Source organism: Simochromis diagramma, unplaced genomic scaffold (assembly GCF_900408965.1).
Source record: "Simochromis diagramma unplaced genomic scaffold, fSimDia1.1 OVJJ01000293.1, whole genome shotgun sequence".
NCBI classification, from domain to species: domain Eukaryota; kingdom Metazoa; phylum Chordata; class Actinopteri; order Cichliformes; family Cichlidae; genus Simochromis; species Simochromis diagramma.
Genome location: NW_024386801.1, coordinates 18,273,188 through 18,297,256, shown reverse-complemented (window position 1 = coordinate 18,297,256; position 24,069 = coordinate 18,273,188). Strand labels below are relative to the sequence as shown.

Below are 24,069 nucleotides of genomic sequence, written 5' to 3'. Positions count from 1 at the left end.
ACCAGCGTGCTGTCCAAACAACTACGTTACAGTTGTTATGGCTGAGATTTTTTTTTTTTTTGTCAACAGCATTCAGCACCCATTTTACAGTCCACCTTCTGCAGTGCAATAGCCTGTAATTTAGGAGAGGCAGTAGCTGACAGCAAGGGCTTCTGCAGACCATTATTTATTCAAGATGGAAGAAAAACATCTGCAAAAATGAGACAAAAAATGACTGAAGGCAAAGTCATTCTGCGCTCAACGAAATCAAGGACAAATCTCATGAAGAAGAGGATATGGTCACATTATATTTAACATTGTTCCTTCACTGCTGGGCAGCATTAAGTTTTAATACCTCGCTGAAAGGAATAATTTGACATTTTTGAAAATCCACATGTTCACTGCAAGGAAACCTTGTAGTGAAATGACCAAATGTAGTCATTGTTGGCAGGTGTAATGTGACCTGAAGCTTCAGTCAGCTTGCAGATTTGATATATTGTCTTTTTAATATTCACTTGCAGCTTAGGGTAGTCATTTGAGTGATCTTAGAAAAAATGAAAACTGTATTGTCTGCTGTTCATATCATGCAAATATCTGTTCCAACCATAGTTAGCAAATGCAGTTTCCTAGCTGTGGACTAGACATGAAGCGTATCTAACAGGTGTTGCAACAACAAGAATCATCTTAAAGATGGTCAGTTCACTTCAGTGGGTTTTACTGGCAAGCTAGTATAAATAAATGGCCAAACAATCAGCTGTCTTAACAATCGTTATTTATTTTTTACTACACTAACAAAAGTTATTCATGATACCATTCCTGAACTCAGGAATCCAAACACTTTACCGAAGTACCGAAAGCAGTTCAGTCAAAATCAATGCACATCGATGCTAACAGCTCTCATATTTTAACAACTTTAAAGTAAAAGAATATAATAAAAATAAGTATGCGGCAGTTCTTTTATTGCAGTAGGGACAGAAAATGTTTCAGACTGTAGGCTCAGCTGTTTTTAACACAACCTGGCCAAGTCATTTTTATCTATAAAAAGTGTAAAACCCTTTTGTTTTAGCTATTCTGAGTTACTCTGATGTGTTTAGATTTGAATATCAACTTTCTCTTTCAAATCTCTTGAAACATTTCAGCTTTCACTACTGTGGGAAATTCTCTAAAAAGCATCTTTATACCAGTTCTGTCTGTAGCAGTCAATAGCATTATTCATATATAGTAGGTACCTCTGGGTAATACATTAGTATTTCTTAACATTATGTGATTTACTGCATAAAAATACATGCAGTCAGTAGGGGTGCATTAACTGATTCAGTTTTCAGTTTACAATAAAAACATGTGTCAACTCTAAATTTGAAAGTATTATTATTTTTATGTAAAACTGCAGGAATAAAAGTGCCTGTAATTCATTATAGTGCAAAATTAACTCTTGAATGAAAGGCCTGCTTTGGTCAGTGAATCACACAAAGCCACAAACAAAAAGCTAGCAGGCATACATATGTTTTCCTTAGCTCATTTTATTCCAATATCCACTGTTCCCCTGAATGCAATTTACAGCTCATCGTTGTCTAGGGAAGATTCCATTTGACACCAGATATTGTGCTTAGGTTGCAATGGGACAGAGCTTGACATTTTATTTTCCTTATACAATCCCCCCCTTCCAGAAGACACGTTGACTGGAAAACTGTCTCTGCAGGCACCCAGGTCCTCCATGAAGATTTTTCTTTTCATTTCTTTCTTTCATTCTTTCTTTCTTCAAGAAGGTTGTAGGAACTTTTCAATCATCGCTGGCAAAGAACTTCAATTACCTGTAGACTCTGACTTGTGAAGGCCGTGCACGGATTTCTTGACGTCTGAAATGTATTTCAGTGGGGAACATGAAGGTAGCACTACATCAGTAAGCAGCTACTCTCACAGCAAAGGGAATATGAGTTTAATGTAGTTTCATTCCGCTTCTTACCCTAGATATGTAGTAATTACTACCAAATATTCTACACAAAACAGTTGAAGCAATAATACAAGTCACATTTCACACTTAATTGCGCTCACATTACGCTCCAGGACATCCTCGTTTCTGCGGTAGTTAAATGCAATGTCAGTGCCACATCTCACAGTGATATCCTTAGGTCTAAGTGGCAACATTGATATTTTGCATTAAACTATATTACAAATGATACATACCACCCCCAACACACACACACACACACACACTCACTTCACCGTGTTCTTCCTGGTTCTTCCTCCTCTTTTTGAGGCATACTCATGATCCTGTTTTTCAGTATGTGATAGAAATATGGCAACATTAGACAGCATCACTTTCTCTGGGACCTAATCCCTGCCTCGCTGAAAGCTGTTTATATAATTACCCATTCTCTCTAAAAGATGGGATGAGGGAGCCCTGTGCCTATGTGCATAAAAGAGGGGTAGAGTCTGTGTGCGTGTGAGAGAGCGAATGAGAGACAGGGGGGTGACTTGGCTTAAACAGAGGAGTTAAATATATGGAATCAAACAAATAGACAGTCAGCACTGGGACCAAAGTTAATGGTATTTTGTACCACTGGGTATCTCAGATTGCAGTGAGAGTAAAAAAGGAAAAGAAAACAAAGCCATTACTGCTGAACATAATTTAATAATGTAGTATAATAAATATTTGAGGAGACTTATTCTGTCACCATTCAAACTGTGTAGGGAACATCATTACGCTATCAGTGATGAATATGCTTTAGTGAATAGATGGGAAAATGATGATTGAAATTCATGTTAAATCCCAAAATGCAATTTCAGAAACTATCTGGTGGAAAATCTACTGCGTGATATATAAATCAATAGTCATATTAAGCAAACATTTTTACTATGATTTACAGTTTTAGATGCTCCCTGCTGTGGCTCAAAATAGCACCACCTTCATTTTTTGGAATGTGAATGCTTATTCAAGATATGCATCTGCGCTTTGACCTCAAATTGGATTTGTAGCTTATGGATTATGATATTTTATTTAATACGTTCTGTGAAAATGTTGCATGGGTGTTTCTGGAGTGCTCAGTTTGTAAGGAAGAACCTGATAACAAGGACATTGGGAAAATGTTTGCTAAAAGTAGAAAGATGTGCTCATAATGTCTCTCTTAGTTAATGGTAAATCTTGACATTTGTATGATGACAAAACATTTCTTCAAATGTATTTATAAAATTCATAATCTAATAATCATTTAAAAAATGAAATATTTTAGAACTCAGTACTGTAAATCCCTGTGTCACTAAAAATAAGTACTAATCTAATGGCATGACATTAGACTACGCATTCTTCTGCTGTTGTAAGGGATACAGAACGACTGTGGAGCAGCGATTCACCGTAGCAGTGCTGCTGTAGATATGTAAAATAACATTTCTGCAGGTTGCACCAGATCAAACCGGCATGTCAAATTTTGACTTGTTCACGATAACTGGATCAAAAAGAGAAAACATCTCAAAAACTAACAGTGCTGGCAACACACCACGATCACGGCAGGCTGCTAAAAATCACACTGTTCAGACTGATGACAATAGAAACCCTCAGCAGCAATGAGATGTCAGAGAGCTGCCAGCATGGCCTTTTCCCTACTGCTATCCTACATCCAATCGTGTTTTCCGGTAATAATAATTAGCCCTCATAAATAGACCTTAAACTTGCTTTTGCTTCACTTCAGAATACCTTGTCACTCCTCTGTGCCTTAGAACAGAATTTCATCTTTTTGTTGGTCTGCTTGGACTGCTATCCACACTGCTTATTGCAGCTGTGTGCCTTCATACATTGCCAAAAACTGAGTAATAAGATATAAAAACTGTCCTCTACAGACACAGTCTGTGTTTCACATCGTGCTTTTTTTGTGATATATTTATTTCCTACACTTCTTCCTATTCATGAACCCTGCTGTCACCTCCCAAAGCCAACTTTTCAATCAACCTACCTACTCATAGCATAATTACTGTCTATCACACAAGCATGTCTACGTGGGTTGCATACCCAAAATTCTTCACTCCGTGTAGCCAAATACCCACACAAATGTTGTACCACAAATTCCACTTAAGAGTTTTTTTTAACTGGCCACATAAATTCAAGGCATTCCATAATAATGAAGAACATCATCCATATTTGAAAACAGAGTTAAACAGCAATATTATCTAACATGAGCAGAGAACTATCCACCGTGTAGAGGTCACAGAATACAATATGAAACTATAGACAGTTCAAGCAGATGCAGATTTTGTTTGCAGCAGAATGGATATGTATTAGATTGCAAACGCGATCTTTCAGTGAAGCAAAGAAATGTCAGGATCACACGAAATAAAACACTGATCGCATGAGGTGTTGATATGGACCTAATCAAAGTGACTGAAAGTGGCCAAGCACACAAACATGGTCCTTTGATCTAAGGCAGGCTTTCTTTCTGCCCCTACTATTGAGATTAAGGAAAATTAGATTGCTTTCATGCCTTTGCAAATATCTCCATGTTAGGAATTAATTTTCCCTTGGCCCAAGATGCAATGAATAATAAATTGGCTGAAAAGTTCCCCATCTGTGAAGAAGGGTAGGAGCATGAATCTCTTGAGGGGAAACTTTAAGACTATAAACTCTTTCTGACTGGGTGTCTAAAAACTGTTTATTTCAGACTTTTCAAAAGTCTAGACTGACTAGTGCTGCTATTACCTGTTGAAAGTATCAAAAAAGGAACATTGCATGACTCACTTATTCTGGTCGACATAATGTTTGCACATAGTAGTCGAAGTGGAAAGCCTCGTGGAAAAATTACTTTGTAAATATGCCTTTAATTATGTTTTATTTTTCCTCAGGATGATGCAAATTATCCAGTGAATCACTTATCCTATATGCAGGCTGGATTACACAGGCCTTTGTTAGCTTGTTAAGTGGGCCTGGTGGTCAAAATGGATTTCACATTTTAATGGGCTTATAGAACCACTGGGCAGTTTGTTTTCCCACTGTAACCCACCCGTTGTATGTGCTAACTGGGATGCTTCTTAACGCAGTGCTTTTTATGATGGGGTGTAATTACTGTTAATTTGCCCCAAATAAGAGTGACCTCTTGTGTTTGTTGCACTCCCTTCCTAATAGGCTCTATTCCAGAACAATAAAAGAGTCCGACTACTGCGAAACAGCAGAGGATGGGGTGGATAGCATTGCATATAACAGAAGCCAAGAAGATAACAGTGAAATATTACTGTTATGGAACTTCATCTAGCATTTTGTTCTGCACTGTCAATAATGATGATATAAAAATTACTGATGCCTTTGTTACCTCTACCAACAGAACTTCTCATACAGCAGCTTGGCGAGCTTTAAATGGCAGACCATTGATTTTCCATTGTGTACAGATGGAGACGACAGTCAACCAGGTAAACAAACGCACAGCCATGACAGCAGCTATGGGAAATACCAGTTTTCTTTCCTTCTTCTTTACGTTTCCTTTTTTTTTTTATCTTCTTGAAGCAGACAAATTGTCTAAATATTATTCAATATTACCTCTGTTGCTCCATACACTTTCTCCTTTCTCTACTTTCTCTGACACAAATGTAAAGTTTTGAAATGTCAGCACATTGAGCTAAACTGTTAATTATATTGTTTTTTGCTTTCTCTAAGAGCGACCCCTCATTTTACTCGTTTGCTTTGTTGTCACATACTCACCTTCCGTTGAATATGTGTCTAGCGCCTATTTGCAGCAAGAGTCACCTCGTACTTGGGTCCATCTGTCATGTAGACTTTTTCACAACTTCAGTGTATTAATGTATTTAAGCAGCATTTAAACAATGCAAACACGCTACCTGAGACACACGCAGGTGTTCATGATCATTTAAACTTTGTATTTTCTCTCAGAAATTCAAATGTTTTAACAATTAGACATATACAAGAAAACATGTCGGGTGAGGATGCAGTCTTAATGGGAAATTGTACTGTCACACATATTCATGTTGGAAACCCATCTGTAAATGTGCGTCTTTTGCAAATAAGAAATGTTAGATTCATTTTGTGCCTTATTGACAGATTACAAGTCTCAAGTAAACCATCTGTAATTGATTTAATAAGGATGACTTCTAACTTTGAACATTTTGAAGAGAAATGCATTGCAGAGTTTCTATGAATTTGATCTTCAGTGAGTGTAATCTCAGTTTGTGTGTCACTGCTCTGCAGGGTGTGACTTGACAGAGTGAAACATCTGTGGCTTCCATCGGTGCTCCTGACATGACTTTGTGTCTGTGTGGTTTAATCATTGCAATCTCCTACCCCCCATCCTGTGGTGACTCATCCTGTCTGACTGAGAACTTCTCCTCACCCAAATTGCAGCACTACACTAGCACGTAATTCCCTCTTGGAAAAAGCAGATCAAAATGTTTTCTGCTGTATGATATTTTTATCCACCATCCAGCCAGAGTTGCAATTATAGCAAATATTCATACAATCAATTAAAGCCTCCTGTTAACCGTCAGATTGCAGCAGGAGGCACTCTTTTGACATAGCAGCAATGTTTAAACCGTGGCAGTGACTGCTGACCACTACAAACTAGAATAATCATGTCACAGGGTGTTAAGCACAGAGGAGCTTCATGTTTCAGGCTGTATTTAAAATAAATATAATCAAGAGGGGAAAAAAAATCAGAAAAGAAGAAATAAAGAGGTGTGGTTATGATAACTAACTGGGTGACTGGCTGTTCAGTTGTTTGGCTGGGTGACCCATTAAGATGATTTCAAGTGGTGAAGCTGAAACTAGGAACAATGTTTGATGTGGAAAATGCTGTTTTTTTATGAAAAGCATCATCTCTATTTGGCATCACCTTGTAACCACCCGTCGTAAAAAAAACCTAACTGAAAACCAAAACAGAGACGTGCGAGCTGCTTAAAATTTGAGATCACAATGATGGTGTTTTGCTTTTATGGGGGAATTTTTTAGATGGCGCAGAATAGATAATTTAGGAAACAATTATGGAAAAAGAAATGTTCAAGACATACTGTAGAATTACTTGCATACAGTAAATTATAAATTCTGCTTGGTATTTGGTAATCAAGCATGGATGCTCAAATACACTTACAACATCTTTGGGTATATGAGGGTTGAGTGATGTAAATGTCATTATCAGAGGATGTATATGATACTCTGTGGGAAAAAAATTATGTCGCAAGCTCTTGTGCTCAAGATGACTTCAGTTAGCTAATTTTACTATGTTAGTTAATGAACATGCTACAATAAATACTTTATTAATAGGTATAATGTAGTATAGTATTAGTATAGTATACTAATATAGTAGGTACTATTACCACTTCCACTACTACTACTACAGTCGATCCCATTTGTAACCAATGTAACATGGCATTGGCTGAAAAAATATAAAAACACAATACATACATAATATTATAAAAACAACGGCACAGAAACCAAAAAGGTGAATAAAGTAAAGTATTATTATTATTATTATTATATTGGCTCTAAACATAAAAAGAAACAGAGTCCGAGAATACCAAAGTGGAAAGGATTAGAAATACTGTACAGTGAAGATGCCTGACGTCTGTCTGCTGTGCAAAAGCAATTTTTCAGTTCTAGGCTAACAAAGTCTAATTGCAGTTGAAAATGACCCAGGCACTGTCAGACTGTTTATTGAGCAACTAATCTGTGCTGCTGCTTCTTGCCTGAGGCCACAGAAATTAGTGGGACTTGATCAATGTCCCATCACTAGCTTGAGTCTCTGAACCACACATACAGTATGCAAAGCCCTGCACTGAAAACATGCTGAAAAGGGTCTTCATTAATCAATCCCATTAATGCAAGAATGGGCTGGAGTGGGGATACACTGAAACAACCCAGGATATGGTAGTCACAGTGTGAGGTACTTAAAGCAATTCTCTTTGAAGTTCTGTGCTTGGTGTAAGTTTCAGTCTTATCTGTGAATGAAATATTAACCTCCAGACTGTTGGCTAAGTGTTTCATAAATATTGCATAGTGTAGAAGAAGTAATTGGCTCCCCCATCTATAATGGTTGTCACCCTGGCCCACAGAAAAGTGAATGGCTATGCGGAAGATGGTGGCAAAGCTCATAATAGAATTTCACAGATCTCACTTGAATTATGTCCTGAGAAAGTCACTTACTGGCTGCTTGTTTGTAACTGTACAATTATTTTTTTCATATCGTGTCTGGGAAAAATCATTACATGTATTTATGACAGCTCAATAATGTATCTATCGTCCACATTTTCCAAACTATTTAGCTTATATTGAAGTTTTGTTTTCAGTCAATTCGTGGGAAGAAGTGTCAGCATTTTAAAATGTTGATAATACATTTAGGAACCAAACAGATTCTATTAGCCTGGCACAGCACACATGGTAAATGTGTTCTTGCCTCCCTTTCAATAGCTCAGTTACTCTGACTTGTTTATCTAACAGTGGGGATCAATATTTCTAATGAAAGGGGTATTTCAGTCATGTCAAAGCTTGAGGAGGTTCGTTCTTCATATAAATCACACCTTTACTGGCCCACATTTAAGAGATGAGGTCTTGAGAGATTAGCAAGCTTGGTGAAAATATCAGACAGAATTCTCAATATATGTTCTGATCTTGTCGGTTTACATTGTAGCAAGATTTTCAGAGCTTAGCTGAAAACCTTGCTACAGTGTCTGGAGAGATACCCATTACTTGTCAACTGAATAACAAAAAATCAATCTGAAACTATTTTTTAAGTCAAAGACATATGAAATAAGTTTTTAACAAAAATATAAAATTTTATAGAGTTTATTCTTCTCAACCAAATTTGTTTTCTGAGTTAAAATATGAAAATCCTGAGGATTTTCAATTCGGCGTGTTCTAATGAAGTGGAGCTTTCATCAAAACGGGTCATAATTTGATTATTAACACAAAAGAGATGCAGGGATTTATTTTACAAAATGGAAGGGAGAGCCACTGCTGGAATTTTGCATCTTTTAAGTCTGGACCAGGTATTGTTATGTATTCTGCTTCGGCTCTGCGATCTCTTTTATGAAAAAGGCATCAGCACAGCAGTGCTGTGTTGACATGTACAAACTCTGCATGACTACGCAGTTTTGTAACCAAGGGGCGATGGTCTGAACTTTGGATGGAGGGGATTATGGAGCTGGGCTCAAATTTCAGTCGTAAGAAAGGCTCATCAGTGTCAAGCCGTCCGCTGTTGAGAGCGGGAGTAAGAGCTCATCCTTCTGTGGAGAATTTTGGATGCCACATTCAGCTCTGTCTTTTATCTTGCCGCTTGCAGATGCCTCAGTCCACGTGAGGATGGCTATCTGGGATTTGGGTCTAATACAATTTGTCTTCTCACATTCAGACTTTATATGTGTTTCTGTGCGTTTTATCATGGATGTAACACATGTTTGTAAAAACCTTTTCTGATGCCATTAATTTTCTTGAAGGCCAAGCTAATTGCCTACAAATTCAAAATGAATAACTAATAATAATGAAAATATCAATAATAATAATGTTTATTTACATTTTTTTAAAACTTAATTGCAAAACGGCTTAAAAAGGCTTTCTGAAATCCGGATAAGAGTACACACAGTAAACTTAGTCCCTGCAGAGAGTGAATTGGATTCGATGCGATCAACAGACTGTGATATAGGGAAGATGTGGTATCAACTGATCTCTCGCTAAATGCTATGAAAAATCCTGTCTGTGTGAATGACCTGCAGGACACACATCTAGTAAACAACTTTGTGCCTTTGTCCTCACAGACACAGACTTGTCTGTCCAGTCTGCACCACGCCATTTCTGTTCTGTTAAATCTTGCAGTACATCTTTTATATTTGCAGCATGATGTCAGCTCAGATTAACCTCGAGTGGAATCAGTCAGTGCAATTACTTCACTGTGTTTCTGACAGAATGTGAATACATTCATAAGCAGAGAGGCATTTGATAGTTGCCATCATGGGTATTGACCAGTCTACTCTACTGTACCACAAAGAAAATCTGAGAAGTCTCTTACTTTGTGCTTAAGTGGAATCTGTTATTTGTTTTGGAGTGCATCTTGAAACACTTAATCCCTTTCCCCACAAGTTGAGTTCTACAGGGCACGAATGAGGAGCTGTGGTGAAAGCATCTTCCCACTCCGCTATTCCAGCATGCTCCAGGGCAAACTCCAAGCTTTCCCACATGACAAAAAACATCTTGAAAGATATAAAGACATCACCACTTAACGGTTCCCAAGAATTCACTCCAGCTTCCTAACAGGAAAGAATAATGGATAATAATGTGTAAAGAAACGTCTTTTATTCCATTTGAAATTGAATTGATTTTGAATTAGTGATGGGTCGTTCGCGAACGAAATGGCTCTTAGAGCCGGGTCTTTGACGTGAACGACGCGAGCCGGCTCCTTATCGCCAGCCGTCACGTGGGTTTTTTTTTTTTCTTTCTCTCAGCCTCTCTCTCACACTTTTTTTCTGCTTCACTCAGCAAGCGAGCCTTGTGCTTTACGCTGGGCAGAGGGGGGAGGGGTGGTAATTACACTCGGTAGCACAGGAAGAGATCCAGAGGGGGAGAGAGAGAAAGAGAGCCAGGGACAACAACGTCACATTAGAAAGGTATAGTAATCATCCACAACTATTTTCGGTTGCAGATGATAAAGGATTCATTAAGTTTATTCATGCAGGTCCATATGACAGATAATGTGCATGTTTCTTTTTGTTTTCATATTTTAATTTATATTTAATTGTGTTGTGGTTTGCAGTGTTTTGTGTTGTTTTATATGGAGTGCCAGGACTGCCATAATGCATTAATTAAATACACCATTAAATAATTAATTAAATGTGGCAATAATTAATTAAAATTGGAATTAATTAATTAAATAAATAGTTATGACACATGTAATTAATTAATTATTGACACATTTAATTAATTATTTATGTATTTCACATTTTAATTAATTATTGACACATTTAAATTAATTAATTATTGACACATTTAATTAATTATTTATGTATTTCACATTTTAATTAATTATTGACACATTTAAATAATTATTGACACATTTAATTAATTATTTAATGATATATTTATTTATTTCATTTTGGCAGTCATGGCGCCTGGCTCTCATCATGAAATAATTTTATCTGTCAGCCTCACCCATCAAACTCAGGGGGCGGGGTTAACGCTGATCGAGTCAAAACCATTGCTTTGGCCTGGTGGCCATTGTTTCTAGCGCACAACAACCGGCATGTGGAAGCTAACAGAACTGAACTTTGAAAAACCCTGTTTGTGTGTCACCAAATACCGTTTTAATATTTTTTTAGCCGAGAATGTAGTGGTTTAATCTTCATGTGTCTGGTCGGTTTGTCAAGATACAGCCTCTTTGCAAAAGTGCTTCGATGATTTCGGAGATGTCTGCCCAGTCTGACGGCAAAGCGTGGGATAGACCCGCTCGCCTCGCAAGCAATCCCACCGACAAAGCGCAGGCCCCGGTACACAGCTGTAGTAACCCCCGCTGACTTCTTTTACTGAGGTTATATTTATCGGTGTTTTATTTCCTGATGTTCTTATGTGTCCTACGTGTTTCAGTCGCCAATTCTGAATTATAACTAACATTAAAAACATGTTTAAGGAGGAGAGAGAGCAAATAAATCTGTTTAACATCTGATCTTTGGGTTTTTGTTCAGTAATCAGCGTGACCTGTGTATAGATGCATAAAAGAGATAACGTTGGTGTTTCTGTCATGTAGTAACTGCTGGCTTTAACTGTACAAAGGTTGTTCGACACTATGAAACACATACAGACTTCATGATGTTCGGCTAATATTTTTATAGTGAATATTAATCATGAGGGTAAACGGCCCTGTACACCACGGAGCGAGGTCAGCATATCCACGATATCCTCAGCTCCATGAGTTAACACAAAGTTTCCCAGCTGACTATCTAACTGCCAACTATTCCAGAGACGTGAAAATATACAGCATAAAGAAAAGTGTAAGAGACTCGGCAGCAGATTAGAATAACAGTTATACATTTAATAAATCACCAAATGAATCCAAGAAACGAGCAAACCTGTTCCGACAATTTGAGTTTGTATTCCCTCAGCCGCAGACTCGCTGCTGTTTAAATGTTTGAAAAGGAAGATTAGATATAAAAAACGTCAAACATAGACTCAGTCTGCCTTCACATTTGATATGAGGCCAGCACGTATAGTGGCTGTGTCCTGTTTTAAGATCATACATGTAAAATTGTTGTCTGACCTCCGTCGATCCAGCCGCTCAGAGTCCGTGGTTACCATGGTTACTGCATAAGCAGCTATAATGTTAACAGCTGGTTAACAGCAGCATGGGCGTTTATATTTTTCATTGCAAAACAACTGTCTGAATGGTTAACTGAAGTTAACTTGGATAAATTATAGTTAAGGAGTATCACAGATAACGCCTACGTGAGCGACTGTTCACCTGAAATCAGCAGGCTATTACTGAAATACACGTGCTATATCATAAACTATGATATAAATAGGGAGGTCCTATTAACATGTTTAGTTTTAAAGGACACCTTCCTGCCTTAATTAGTCTCCTTCATGAGCAGTATTAGTTTTCTTCTAACATCCAGAAGTCTGCACCATGTGTTTCATAGTTTGTAACAAGCCTTTGACAGGTAAACATAACATGACCGAAAAAGAAAAAAAAAAAAAAAAAAAAGAGAGAGAGTGTTGACATAAGAAGAGAAAATGCTCTCAATTATGGAGACAGGCAAATGGTTCATTTATGTTTGATGTGTGTTTATTCCTCCCTAAATATCGTCGGTGAAGTTTGCCATGCACGTCAGATTTTCCTGCGCATTTTTTATACCTCTGCCAACAGAGAGAGAAAAAAATCACATTCTAACAGACAGCTGGTGCTTAGAATACAGTTGAATAACTATTAAAAAACAGATGATATTTAGATGATAGTTCAGTCTAACACATGTGCCAGTGAACTATTAAACGTCTGTGAAACTATGCAGTTATGAAACGTAACTTTAACCTCAGCCAAACCGATTTGCTCAGTTGTAAATAAAACAGCGAAGTAAACGTGACCCGACAGACAGAACCTGAGTGAATGAAGTCCAGCGTTTAACCACTGAGAGCTAAAACTCAGCTGAGGTTTCAAAGCTGTGTGCCGGTGATTGGACATCAGCCGCTGATGAAGCTGCTTCGCCTATAAAGTGCTCTGTAAGGAAACAAGCTCCAGCAGCTCTGCGCTCGGGGAAAACACTATATTTACTTATCTTGTGCAGAAAAATGCGCTGACATTGCTTTATATCAAGTACCGGCTGCCCGGTTAAACTGTGACTATCACCAGGTAACGTAGGCGTGTTTCTTGAATTAGCAGCAGGTGTTAAACAGCTGACAGATGAGGAGGAGGATGCATGCAGGTAAACTGAGGGTCTGTTGAGCTGATCGCTGGTTTCGTGAGAAAAATGTCAGCTCGTTCTTTATGTTACAGAAGCACAGAGACACAAGACCAGGCGGAAAGAGACGATCGTTCGGTGAAAATGAGAATCTGCGAATGCAACATGTGGAACACGGAGAGTGGAATATGTAAACAAACCGGTTAACGTAACCCCCTGGGTGCACTCTGCATGCTGACTGTTAGCAGAGCTAGTGAAATCTCTGAAAACATCTGAGCACTTTTGCAAACATGTTCTATGTTGACAACCTGACCAGACATACGTCGCGACATTCGCGGCTAAAACACTGTTAAAAGTGTAGCTGGTGACAGAAAAATGGGGTATTTTAAAACTACACCACCACCATTGCTGCCTGTGATTTGATCTGCATTCTGGGATACCTGGCTGCCCCAAGTCTACACAAGCAATCGATTATCTAGGATCGACCTGTTTTGACTTACTTTGCACGGCAACCAATCAAATGTTAGAGAAGCTGCATGGGCAGCGTTAACCCCGCCCCCTGAGTTTGATGGGTGAGGCTGACAGATAAAATTATTTCATGATGAGAGCCAGGCGCCATGACTGCCAAAATGAAATAAATAAATATATCATTAAATAATTAATTAAATGTGTCAATAATTATTTAAATGTGTCAATAATTAATTAAAATGTGAAATACATAAATAATTAATTAAATGTGTCAATAATTAATTAATTAAATGTGTCAATAATTAATTAAAATGTGAAATACATAAATAATTAATTAAATGTGTCAATAATTAATTAATTACATGTGTCATAACTATTTATTTAATTAATTAATTCCAATTTTAATTAATTATTGCCACATTTAATTAATTATTTAATGGTGTATTTAATTAATGCATTATGGCAGTCCTGGCACTCCATAGTTTTACTTTAAATTTGTAAAAGGAAAAAGCTGAAAATTTAAATAGTTAAAAGTTGAAATGTGAATAGTTGATTTTTGTATTATATGATTTATTTATTACATTTTATGTGGAGTGAATAAATAAAAGTATATTTACAGTGGCCCCTAGAGACAAAGCACATACAAACTTCAAATCACGTACGAACTCTGAAGCATGTACAAACTCCAAAACACGTAAAAACATGTACAAACTCCAAAACATGTAAAAACTCCAAAACACGTAAAAACTCAGAAGCACATAAAAACTCAAAACACGTACAAAAGACAACAGAAGTGCTCCAGGATGCTAGGGGCAGTGTTGAACTTTTGTTACCGAGTGGCTACACAAGCCAGCAAGTACCAACGACCGGATTTGGTGTGTGGTAATAACAGGTAAATGAACATTTTTTTTTTAATTATTTGAATATATATGAGTGCCTGTGTATAAATACACAAAGAATACACATATGCTTTCAATTGTGTAATTTAAGTGATCTAGTAGCTCTGCTTTGGAAGTTCAGTTCATGCTAGAAATGTGTCTTGGAGTTGGTACGTGTTTTGTCTCTAGGGACCACCGCATATATTTATATATAAACATATTTAAATAAAACCACTTTTTTTTACGTTAGTAATTCCTTTTGTGCATAATTTTATAATATTGTTAATAATAAATTAATTAAAGCAACAAAACAACCTGAAGAGCCGGTTCGGAGCCGAAAGAGCCGGCTCTTTTTAGTGAGCCGAACCGAAAGAGCCGGATCTCCAAAAAGAGCTGGAAATCCCATCACTATTTTGAATATTTTTTTTGGTCACAGTTGATGCTATCTGCTGCCACAGATTTACTCCAGTAAAAGATAATGATTGAGTTCACGTTCAAATCTAGTATTTCTGTTTCAGATCTTGATTTAATATTCTTTGATGATTGTTATTCCTGGTTTTGGTTATCTTTCGTTTCCTGGTTTCCTTCCTTTGTATTTTTCTTAACTTGTGTTTAATGTCTGTTCTCATGTTTTCTCTGTTCCTGTCCTGGTCCCATGTCTCATGCCTAGTGACCCTTGTCTCTATGATCCCTCTGTTCCTGAGTCAGTCATGTCTAGGTGTGAAGCTCGTGTCTCCGAGTCTGTATCTTTGCGCATGTGTCGTGCTTCCTGTTTTACTTTGACAGTCCTTGTCCTATGCAGTGTTGGGGAGTAACGGAATACATGTACCGCCATTACGTATTTAAAATACAAAATATGAGTAACTGTATTCCATTACAGTTACCGTTTAAAAAGGTGGTATTTAGAATACAGTTACTTTGTTGAAATAAATGGATTACACGGCGGTATTTTCCTGTTTCATATTGTGGCGGGTCAGGCCTGTTTGGGTTTTGTTTGACAACTACGTTCTGTTGTTCCAGGCGTTAGGGTTGCCATGGTGACGGGCTCTCTCTGCGGCTGTGTGTTTCCTGGGTGAGAGAGCGCTTTTTTGATGTTGTTGTTGTTGTGCTAAGCTAATAGGCCTAAAGAATGTAGCCTTATGGGCAGTGTAGTCCGTGCTGCAGGGAGAATGGACTGCCAGACCCGTTATGTGTCTGTGAGCGCGAAGAGGGAGAAAAATGTGAGTGGAAAAGTACGAGTTGTCACCGACCAAAAACGGGAGCTGGAAGCATGTAAATATAATAATAACCACTGCAGCCAAGAAGAGTGCCTGACGAACCCAGTTGTAAGTAAGCTATTAAGACTCGACTGTATGCTGTGTTCGTGTTTTCCTCCGAAAGAATAAGTTCAGTTGGAGCAGCCTTTCAACGGCTCTCTCTGTCTCTATTTTTCAGCTATGAGCCCGACACGGAACCTGACGTATTAGCCAGAGGTCCCTTTACTATGGTTCGGAGCCGCGGGCCTTCAGTAATAATAATAAATCACACAGCAATAGTACATTCATGTAGTTGTAAAAAGCATGATAATAATCCAAAGTATTCAGAATACGTTACTCTCATTGAGTAACGTAACGGAATACGTTACAAAATACATTTTGGGGCATGTATTCTGTAATCTGTAGTGGAATACATTTTAAAAGTAACCCTCCCAACACTGGTCCTATGTCAGTGTATTCTGCTTTGCTTCCTTTGTCTCGTTATGTCTGATTTGTCCAGCTGTGTTACCACCTGTTCCCCATCCTCTCTTTGTCCTGCTTGTGTATTTAAGCCCTGTGTTTTTCTCTGTCTGTTGTTGTGTTGTACCAGTCCTGTGCTATGGTTTTCCTAGGTGCTTCTGGTATTGTTTAGTTAGTTTACTTGTATTTTGTGTTCAAGTTTTCTCCAGCAATAAAGCTGCCACTTTTAGTTAATCACCCTGTCTCCGAGCATTTTGGGCCTATCCTGCCTGCCACAGCATACACCTTGACATAAACTTAAAACCGTTATAGTAAAATGAAGCATTAGATTTCTTGGAGTTGACAGGTGTGCTGAAGACAAAGAAAGGAAGAATTATAAGTAATAAGAATTATAGCACAAGGAGCATACTCATAAACATAATCTTAGTTTTTTTTTTTTTTAAGTTTGCATTAGCTCCCCTTTTAAAAGACTCACTCTTTACTTAAAACACGATATAGCTTATTAGGAAAGAAATTAAGGTATAACATTAAATTGAAATATAAGGGACCCTTGCTCCATTATCTAATATTTCTAAATGTTCCAGGGTTTTTGATCATTTTTATTCCATAAACAGTTTTTCAGATGTAAATGCAGTGCACTCAGATGCAACTATTAGTCTGAACAAGTTATAGTATGGTGGACAAAAGTGTAGGCTTGAGAGGTAGGTGCTAAAATGTGTGTGATTACAAGGAAATAGGTGACTGAGTTTAAATGCTCATTCTATTCGACAATACAGGGCCACCAATTTAAAAGGTTGCATATTAACTACATGTTATAATGCAATTGTGCTTTCCACCATAAGGTGAGGTGAGGATATCAGCAGACTTAATACAACAAAGTGATAACATTCTCTTTAAGCTCAATACTTTTATTGATTTCATTCAATTCTGTCCCACTCAGTGGTTATATAATCTGGCAACTGGGCAGAGGTTAGTCAGGACGTCATTACTGCCTGCTTCCCCTGGCTGGAGAGTATTTAGTCAGATCTTAGATTAGTTGTTTCTTCATGGTTAGTCAACAACTATTTGCTATCTAGCAAGCTTACTTCTCAGCTCTCTCTTATGTTGTGCGTGTCTCTGAACTAGCTGACCGTGCTAGAAAGTTCTCTCCTCCAGTGGGATTCCAAAAGGGGTCATGTAAACCAAGAAATGAATACTTTTCAAAACTTGACCCCCCCCCCCCCCCCAAAAAAAATAAAATAAAATAAAAAATACATTTTGAATTCCAATGTGTTATATAAACATAAAATAAAAGAAAGGGCCACATAAAGTTTGCAGCTCTTTCTTCTTAAAAATGACCAGAATTTTAATACAGGATTAAAAAAATAGTTCAGGCAGTTTAATGATAATAAAAATGTCGATAAAAGCACACCTTGATTGATGAACATCTTAGTCCAAAAAAACATGGAGCTTCTCTTCCTTCTATGTGATAGAACCACTCTGTAAATCACAACTGAACAGTCCAGTTTTTGTTTTCTCTGAAGAGAGACTGGAGCTGCTGTTCACAGGCCTCCCAGTGTCACATCTGATACTCACCATGCCAGCACATTTCTATCAGCAGCATCAAGCCCTAACCATCACGCTGATAGAAAAAAAACCCAGCTTTATGCTTGTCTGATGTGAGAGCAGTGTATGTTAACTGATTAATAACCTGCTATGCAGAGCCGTGGGAGATAATAAGTGGCTTATTTCCCCTGACTGGCATTTATCCCACCATTTTTCCCATGACCACTAACACCATTACATCCACAAGCATCCAATGTGCTTTCAACCCCTCCCCACCTCCCCAAAAAAGACTGTGACTTCATATATAAACACTTTTTTTAAAATGTAAATTTAGTTTCAAACAAACAGATATATTGCTATTTGTAAGGCAAATAAAAAAAACTGCTTTCACTCTTTTACACCCAAATTTGAGCCGGTACACTGAACTTCTCTGAGAAATCAGAAATTAATCAAGCATAGCATCCAACCACTAAAGCAAATTAACCATTAATTACTCATTACAGGAACATAAAAAAATGATTCTGACAATTTCCAGTACTGGTCATTTAGAGGAGCTATCAAATAAAACTTTCCTTGGGTGGTGGCCTAATAAATTTGCTTAGCACTGTATGTGAATGTAAGCATATTTTGCAGAGAGATGTATCAGACACTGTTGAGTTTCATTTATATTGTTCTTGGTTAGAAGTAATAGAAACATTATAAAGTACGATGGGGCGTGTTGGTGGAATGAGTAGCACTTCTTGCCTCACAGCAAGACGCTTCCTGGTTTGAAGCTGGCCTTTCAGTGTTGAGTGTCTTTCAACCCTCACACTCTTTACATGAAGTGCATGAAAAGTGCTTGGATGGTGTACTGAAAAAGTGGAGTGTGAAATCACATATTGTATATATCCTCAGTATTTGCCATTTTCATTCTGTGGCAGAAAGGGAGGGACTAACAAACAATTTTCAGCCAGTAGTAGGAGAATACAATATCACTGTGGACGGTAATGGCAGTGATAACTAGCAAGTAATTATATATATTGATGTTGGATGTGCTGTGGTTTTGTTTGGTATTTATGTTGGTTACATTGTCATCTTTACCTTATGAGAACTTAATAACATTTTAATCACATGAATATGGTAGCTAGTATGATAATTGGGGCCACACCTCACAATTTCTGGGAATTGAGTCGATTGATTTGAGACAAAGCCTTATATTCATGAAGTAGATTATTAAGTATGTCACTATATGGACAAAGAAGTGGGCCACCGACAGACAGTGTTGGGGAGTAACGGAATTAAAATACAAAATGTGAGTAACTGTATTCCGCTACAGTTACTGTTTAAAAATGTGGTATTCAGAATACAATTACTTTGTTGAAATAAATGGATTACACGGCTTTTCCTGTTTTATATGTTAGGCTATGCCCTCTATTTTTGGTAATTCCACGCTGGTGGAAACCCAAACAAAATACGCATTAAGAGGCTCTAATTCCTGTGTCTCAATCTCACGGCCCATGTCACCTCTACTTGCAGCCCACATAATGACGTGAAGAAATATTGTTTAAAAGTATTATTCAAAAATTTTTTTAATATGAAGGCAATATGAGCAGAGTGCTACAGGCATTGCCCTATACCCGTAATGTGCACACAAAAAAAGGAGAGTTGAAAAGTACGAGTTGTCACCGACCAAAAACGGGAGGTGGAAGCATGTAAATATCATAATAACCACTGCAGCCAAAAAGAGTGCCTGATGAGCCCAGTTGTAAGTCAGCTATTAAGACTCGACTGTAAACTGTGTTCGTGTTTTCCTCCAAAACAATAAGTTCAGTTGGAGCAGCCTTTCAACGCCTCTCTCTGTCTCTCACTAGCAAAGTTGACCCAAACAACAAAGTAAAGCTAGTTTTCGGCTACGAGCCCGACACGGAACCCGACATGTTAGCCAGAGGTCCCTTTACTACGGTTTAGAGACGCGGACCTGCTTCATATACGCGCGGAATAGTTTTCTATATGAGATTGCTGCAAAAAGTGCAGCCTTACCCAATGTCCACCCTACTGTTACTCATTTTATATTAAGATTTAAAAATCTAGTTGGTATTGCTATGGCGAATAACCTTCAGTAATAGTAATAAATCACACAGCAATAGCACATTCATGTAGTTGTAAAAAGCATGACAATACATTAAGTTATCCAAAGTATTCAGAATACGTTACTCTCATTGAGTAACGTAACGGAATACGTTACAAAATACATTTTGAGGCATGTATTCGGTAATCTGTAGTGGAATATATTTTAAAAGTAACCTTCCCAACACAGCCGACAGATTACACAGGAGTTGTGTAATCTGTCGGGAGTTGTTCAGCCATGGAAACCCACACATGAAGATCCTGGTGCACAGTTTTTGTGCTGATGTTAATGACAGAGGGAGTTTTGAAATTCTGAATGCTGAGTCAGCAGAACGTTGGCGAACATGCTCTGTAATGTGCCAGATCTGAATGAGGGTGGGGGAGGTTCAATTTGCCATGTTGCAAGGAGAGCTTAACTTCTGTCTCGCTAGCTTGCCCTGCACTCTTCCTTCTGACGATGCTGTCTGTGTTGAGCGCTCAGTGGATCTGCGCTCGACAGTGCAGCCTAGGCGGAATAGTCGATAAAATAAATTACAAATTTTGTATTGTTCGATACATATGCGTACCGAACCGAAAGCACTGTATCGAACGGCTCAATATCAATACGAATATCGTTGCACCCCTAATATAAATATATATATATATATGTGTGTGTGTGTGTGTGTGTGTGTGTGTAAGATAATATATATAATATTATGTCAAATTTGAAAACCTAGTTCTAAACATTTGTTTGTTTAGCTTCTTCATACCTCAATCCTCGTAAATCCCGTGCTGTGTAGCTGTAAGCCATAACAGGACTGGCTCCGCTTCAAGTGGGAGAGGCTGATGTGGTCTCCCATGTTGAAGTTGTAGATGGCTGCCTCCCTCCAGAGGCAGACTGTCATCGTATAACCATCCTGAAATCCCAAACATGACAGAATTAAAGATTTATTAATTAAATAATAACAACTCCAGTAAATAGGGGGGAAGCCCACAGCCTCATACATTCTGTAACAGCAATGTCAAATTTGTTCCATTAGTTTCACTATTTTCAATATAAAACTTAAATTTCAACATTACCTCCTTCAGCTGGATATTTTTAAGGGGAACATAATGTTTCCCCACCTTCACTTGCTTTACAGCAGAAAACTGAAAAGTAAATTGAAATTTAATGTCAGTAATAGTCAGTGTAGTGATCTGTGATTGGTTTTTATTTTTTCAGTCATCTGTTTAGATTATGTTATTGTTAAGTATTCTGCACATGATCTTATCAGAAGCTGTTTTATCTGTATCAGTTATTATGATGCTTTTCATCTACTGTGATTATGAAACAGCTTGTGGAAAATCCTTCTATAAACAGTACATTTTGTAACTTAGTTGCATGTTTTAGCGAGAACTTCAATGAAAACTTTTCCAGTTTCAGATATACAAATTATATTTGCTATGTTTGTTTTTATCAAGTAGAGACTGTTCGCTAGAATCTAGCCTTTACAATACAAGTGCATGTAGACATGATGCAAATGGATTTTAAATCTGCATAAATACCAGAAAAGGTTTGAGGAAAATATATATTTTTCTAAATTGTGGTTAATAACAACATAAGTAAGTGTCTGCTTGACAGCAAAAACAAAAATGATCATTTTAAGTGTAAACAATACAAGCAGTAATGAGTTATTTGAAAACCTAAAGCTATGTAAATTCTGATGCAACCACAAATACTTACCTCCACCACCTCCCCTTGTGCTGTGATGAGCCCGCACCTGGCTGAACTCATCTTTAGAGGCGTGAGAGGAGCAGGAGGATGGAGGAGTTCATCAGCTTGTTTGTAAAGGTCTTCCTTTACATTCAGTGTGGGAGCCCTAAAAAACTGGGTCTGACTTGTAACATTAATGGAGAAAGGGGGCACTGTGCCCCTCAGTTCATAGCCTCTCAATATAAAAGACCCCCACAGCTGGACCTTTGAGGCAAATTCCTCAAAAATTGTGACCTTGGTCACACTCTCCCCATCAGTGATAGCTATGACTTTGTTTCTTTTTGTTGTAAGAGCTTTAGCGGTCTCATCTTTAAAATCCCAGCTGATGACCTTCTGCTGGTCACAGGAATTCAAAATTCTAAAATGCAGTGGGGGTGGCCGGAAGTATGGAGTGTCTGGGCGGCTGTTAAGAAGTTTCGTTAATGCCATTCTGGAAAAAAAAGCAACACAAAAACATTATGAAGTTAATACATTTCTGCTATATCCAATGGTCATATAATATGGTAACACCTGTAGCTTTTGTAGAGTCAAAGAAAACTCATAAAAACTTTTGTGAGGTACCTGCTTGAAAATGACAGGTATGGCAAGTATTTTTCTGATTTTAAATACAATGTTGGTTTTAAAATAAAGTTAACAGTTCTGAGACTTCATTGAATAAATACAAATATTACAGCAGAGATATGTGAAACACACTGAAATCATTGTTCTAGTCACAATTCACTCAATTTGGCAGTCTGTGGCTTTGAATGTGTAAACAGCAGAAATGATTTAACTTTATTTAAATGCCTAAAATGTTCGTTGTTTCATTAAATTTGTGCCCCCCCCCACACACACACACACACACACATACACACACATAAGCATAATGCACTTGCATATGCTCTGTGGCTATGGGTCTTTCTATTGGTCCTCCTTGTTAATCATTTGAGCCAATAGAATGACAATAATGTACTCTGCTTTCATGTCAGTCCCACCCTCTGTAACTATGCTGAAAATGACTTTTTTTTTTGATGAGAAATGACTCTGAGGCATTGTAGGGAATGAAGTTATTCAGAATATGGTTTCCATTAGGTTTTTGTTTAAGTCTTTTAGCTTAACTCCTATTGGTTATTCAGTTTTTGTATAGCTTAACTGAGAAAGTGCTAGAAAGTGTTGTTGCCAGGGCAGAGTGCCAGCCTTAAGCAAATTTAGAGATTCACAGCTCAAACTTAACATCTTAAAGTTCATAAAACTGTTATAGATCTTGAAGATTTGTCAAATTCGTTAAGATCTTAATATTTCATATAAAAAATTAAGACTGAAACTATTTTTCATTAATACATTTAGATCTTTTTTCAATTAAATACCCATGAGACAATAAGTTCATCAACTATGAAACCCACTAATACATTACTGTCAATAGTAAATGTGAATTTATCGATAATGAATTTCTCTGCAATAGAAACGTAACATAGGAAAAAGAAAGAAAAGTCGGATTAAATTTTGGTACTTTGACAGTCTTTATATTGACAGCAAGTTAAATGGCTAGATCTTGTGTCTTGCCCTATATTGTATTATACATATTATAAAGGTAGTAAAAAAAAACATCCTCAAAATTCAATACTTACGTTTTATGAAGTTGTTAAGAACAGTAAGAGCCGTCTGTGTCCCTCGAAGTATCTTAGAAAGATCCAGAAAGATCAAATAAGGTTCCCGCCGGTCTTTAAGTTACAACTTGTGATGTAATCTGTTGTCACCCGCCCTGATTGGCTAACTACGATTGTGTTTCGTGATTGGACTGCCTTGTGTTGATTTTATGTTATCACTGTTTTGGTTTTTTTTTTTGTTTGTTTGTTATTGTTTTCCGGGTTAACTCGTCTAATTTTAATTATGGAATTATCATTACTATTTTATAAGTCTCAAACGTAAAATTTGAGATTTATAAAATCAGCTTTGGAGTTGACGTCACGCCGCAATGCGTTGTGGGAGCATGCCACCATTTTATCAGGCCACGAATCAAAACAAACACACTCGTTTGGAAGGAAGATACAAACCGTACTTAAAAACAACTCAAAACAAAAAGAACTTTATAGACTCAGATTGTGTCGGATGCGAAGAGACGGTACTTGCAAAAATAGCGTGCATTGGAAATGTGGACCCGTATGAAAAAAACGGCAGTGGAGCAGAAACCCCGAAGCCTGTGGAGTACCTGTGGAGTCAGCGCATACACAGCGAACCAGTTTCGCAATTATAAATGTCTGGAGGCGCACATCCGATTAACCAATGGTTGGTTACAAGATTTGGC

General features: G+C 37.5%; 1 protein-coding gene across 2 annotated transcripts; it reads right to left on the bottom strand.

Annotated features, from left to right (window-relative positions):
* Positions 1-1,080: 1,080 nt before the first annotated feature.
* Positions 1,081-22,462, bottom strand: LOC120730134. 2 transcript variants are annotated; one of them, XR_005695061.1, is made up of 3 exons: positions 21,756-22,462; positions 20,803-21,181; positions 1,081-1,835 (listed from the first exon to the last, which is right to left on the bottom strand). XR_005695061.1 is itself a non-coding variant. In XM_040026297.1 (2 exons), exons 1-2 carry the CDS (start codon positions 22,212-22,214, stop codon positions 21,032-21,034), a joined length of 609 nt encoding a protein of 202 aa, XP_039882231.1. In that variant the 5' UTR covers positions 22,215-22,462; the 3' UTR covers positions 20,676-21,031. The 2 variants fall into 2 exon arrangements, 1 of the variants encoding a protein (XP_039882231.1); XM_040026297.1 differs by lacking the exon at positions 1,081-1,835 and having other exon boundaries at positions 20,676-21,181.
* Between the last annotated feature and the right edge of the window lie 1,607 nt (positions 22,463-24,069).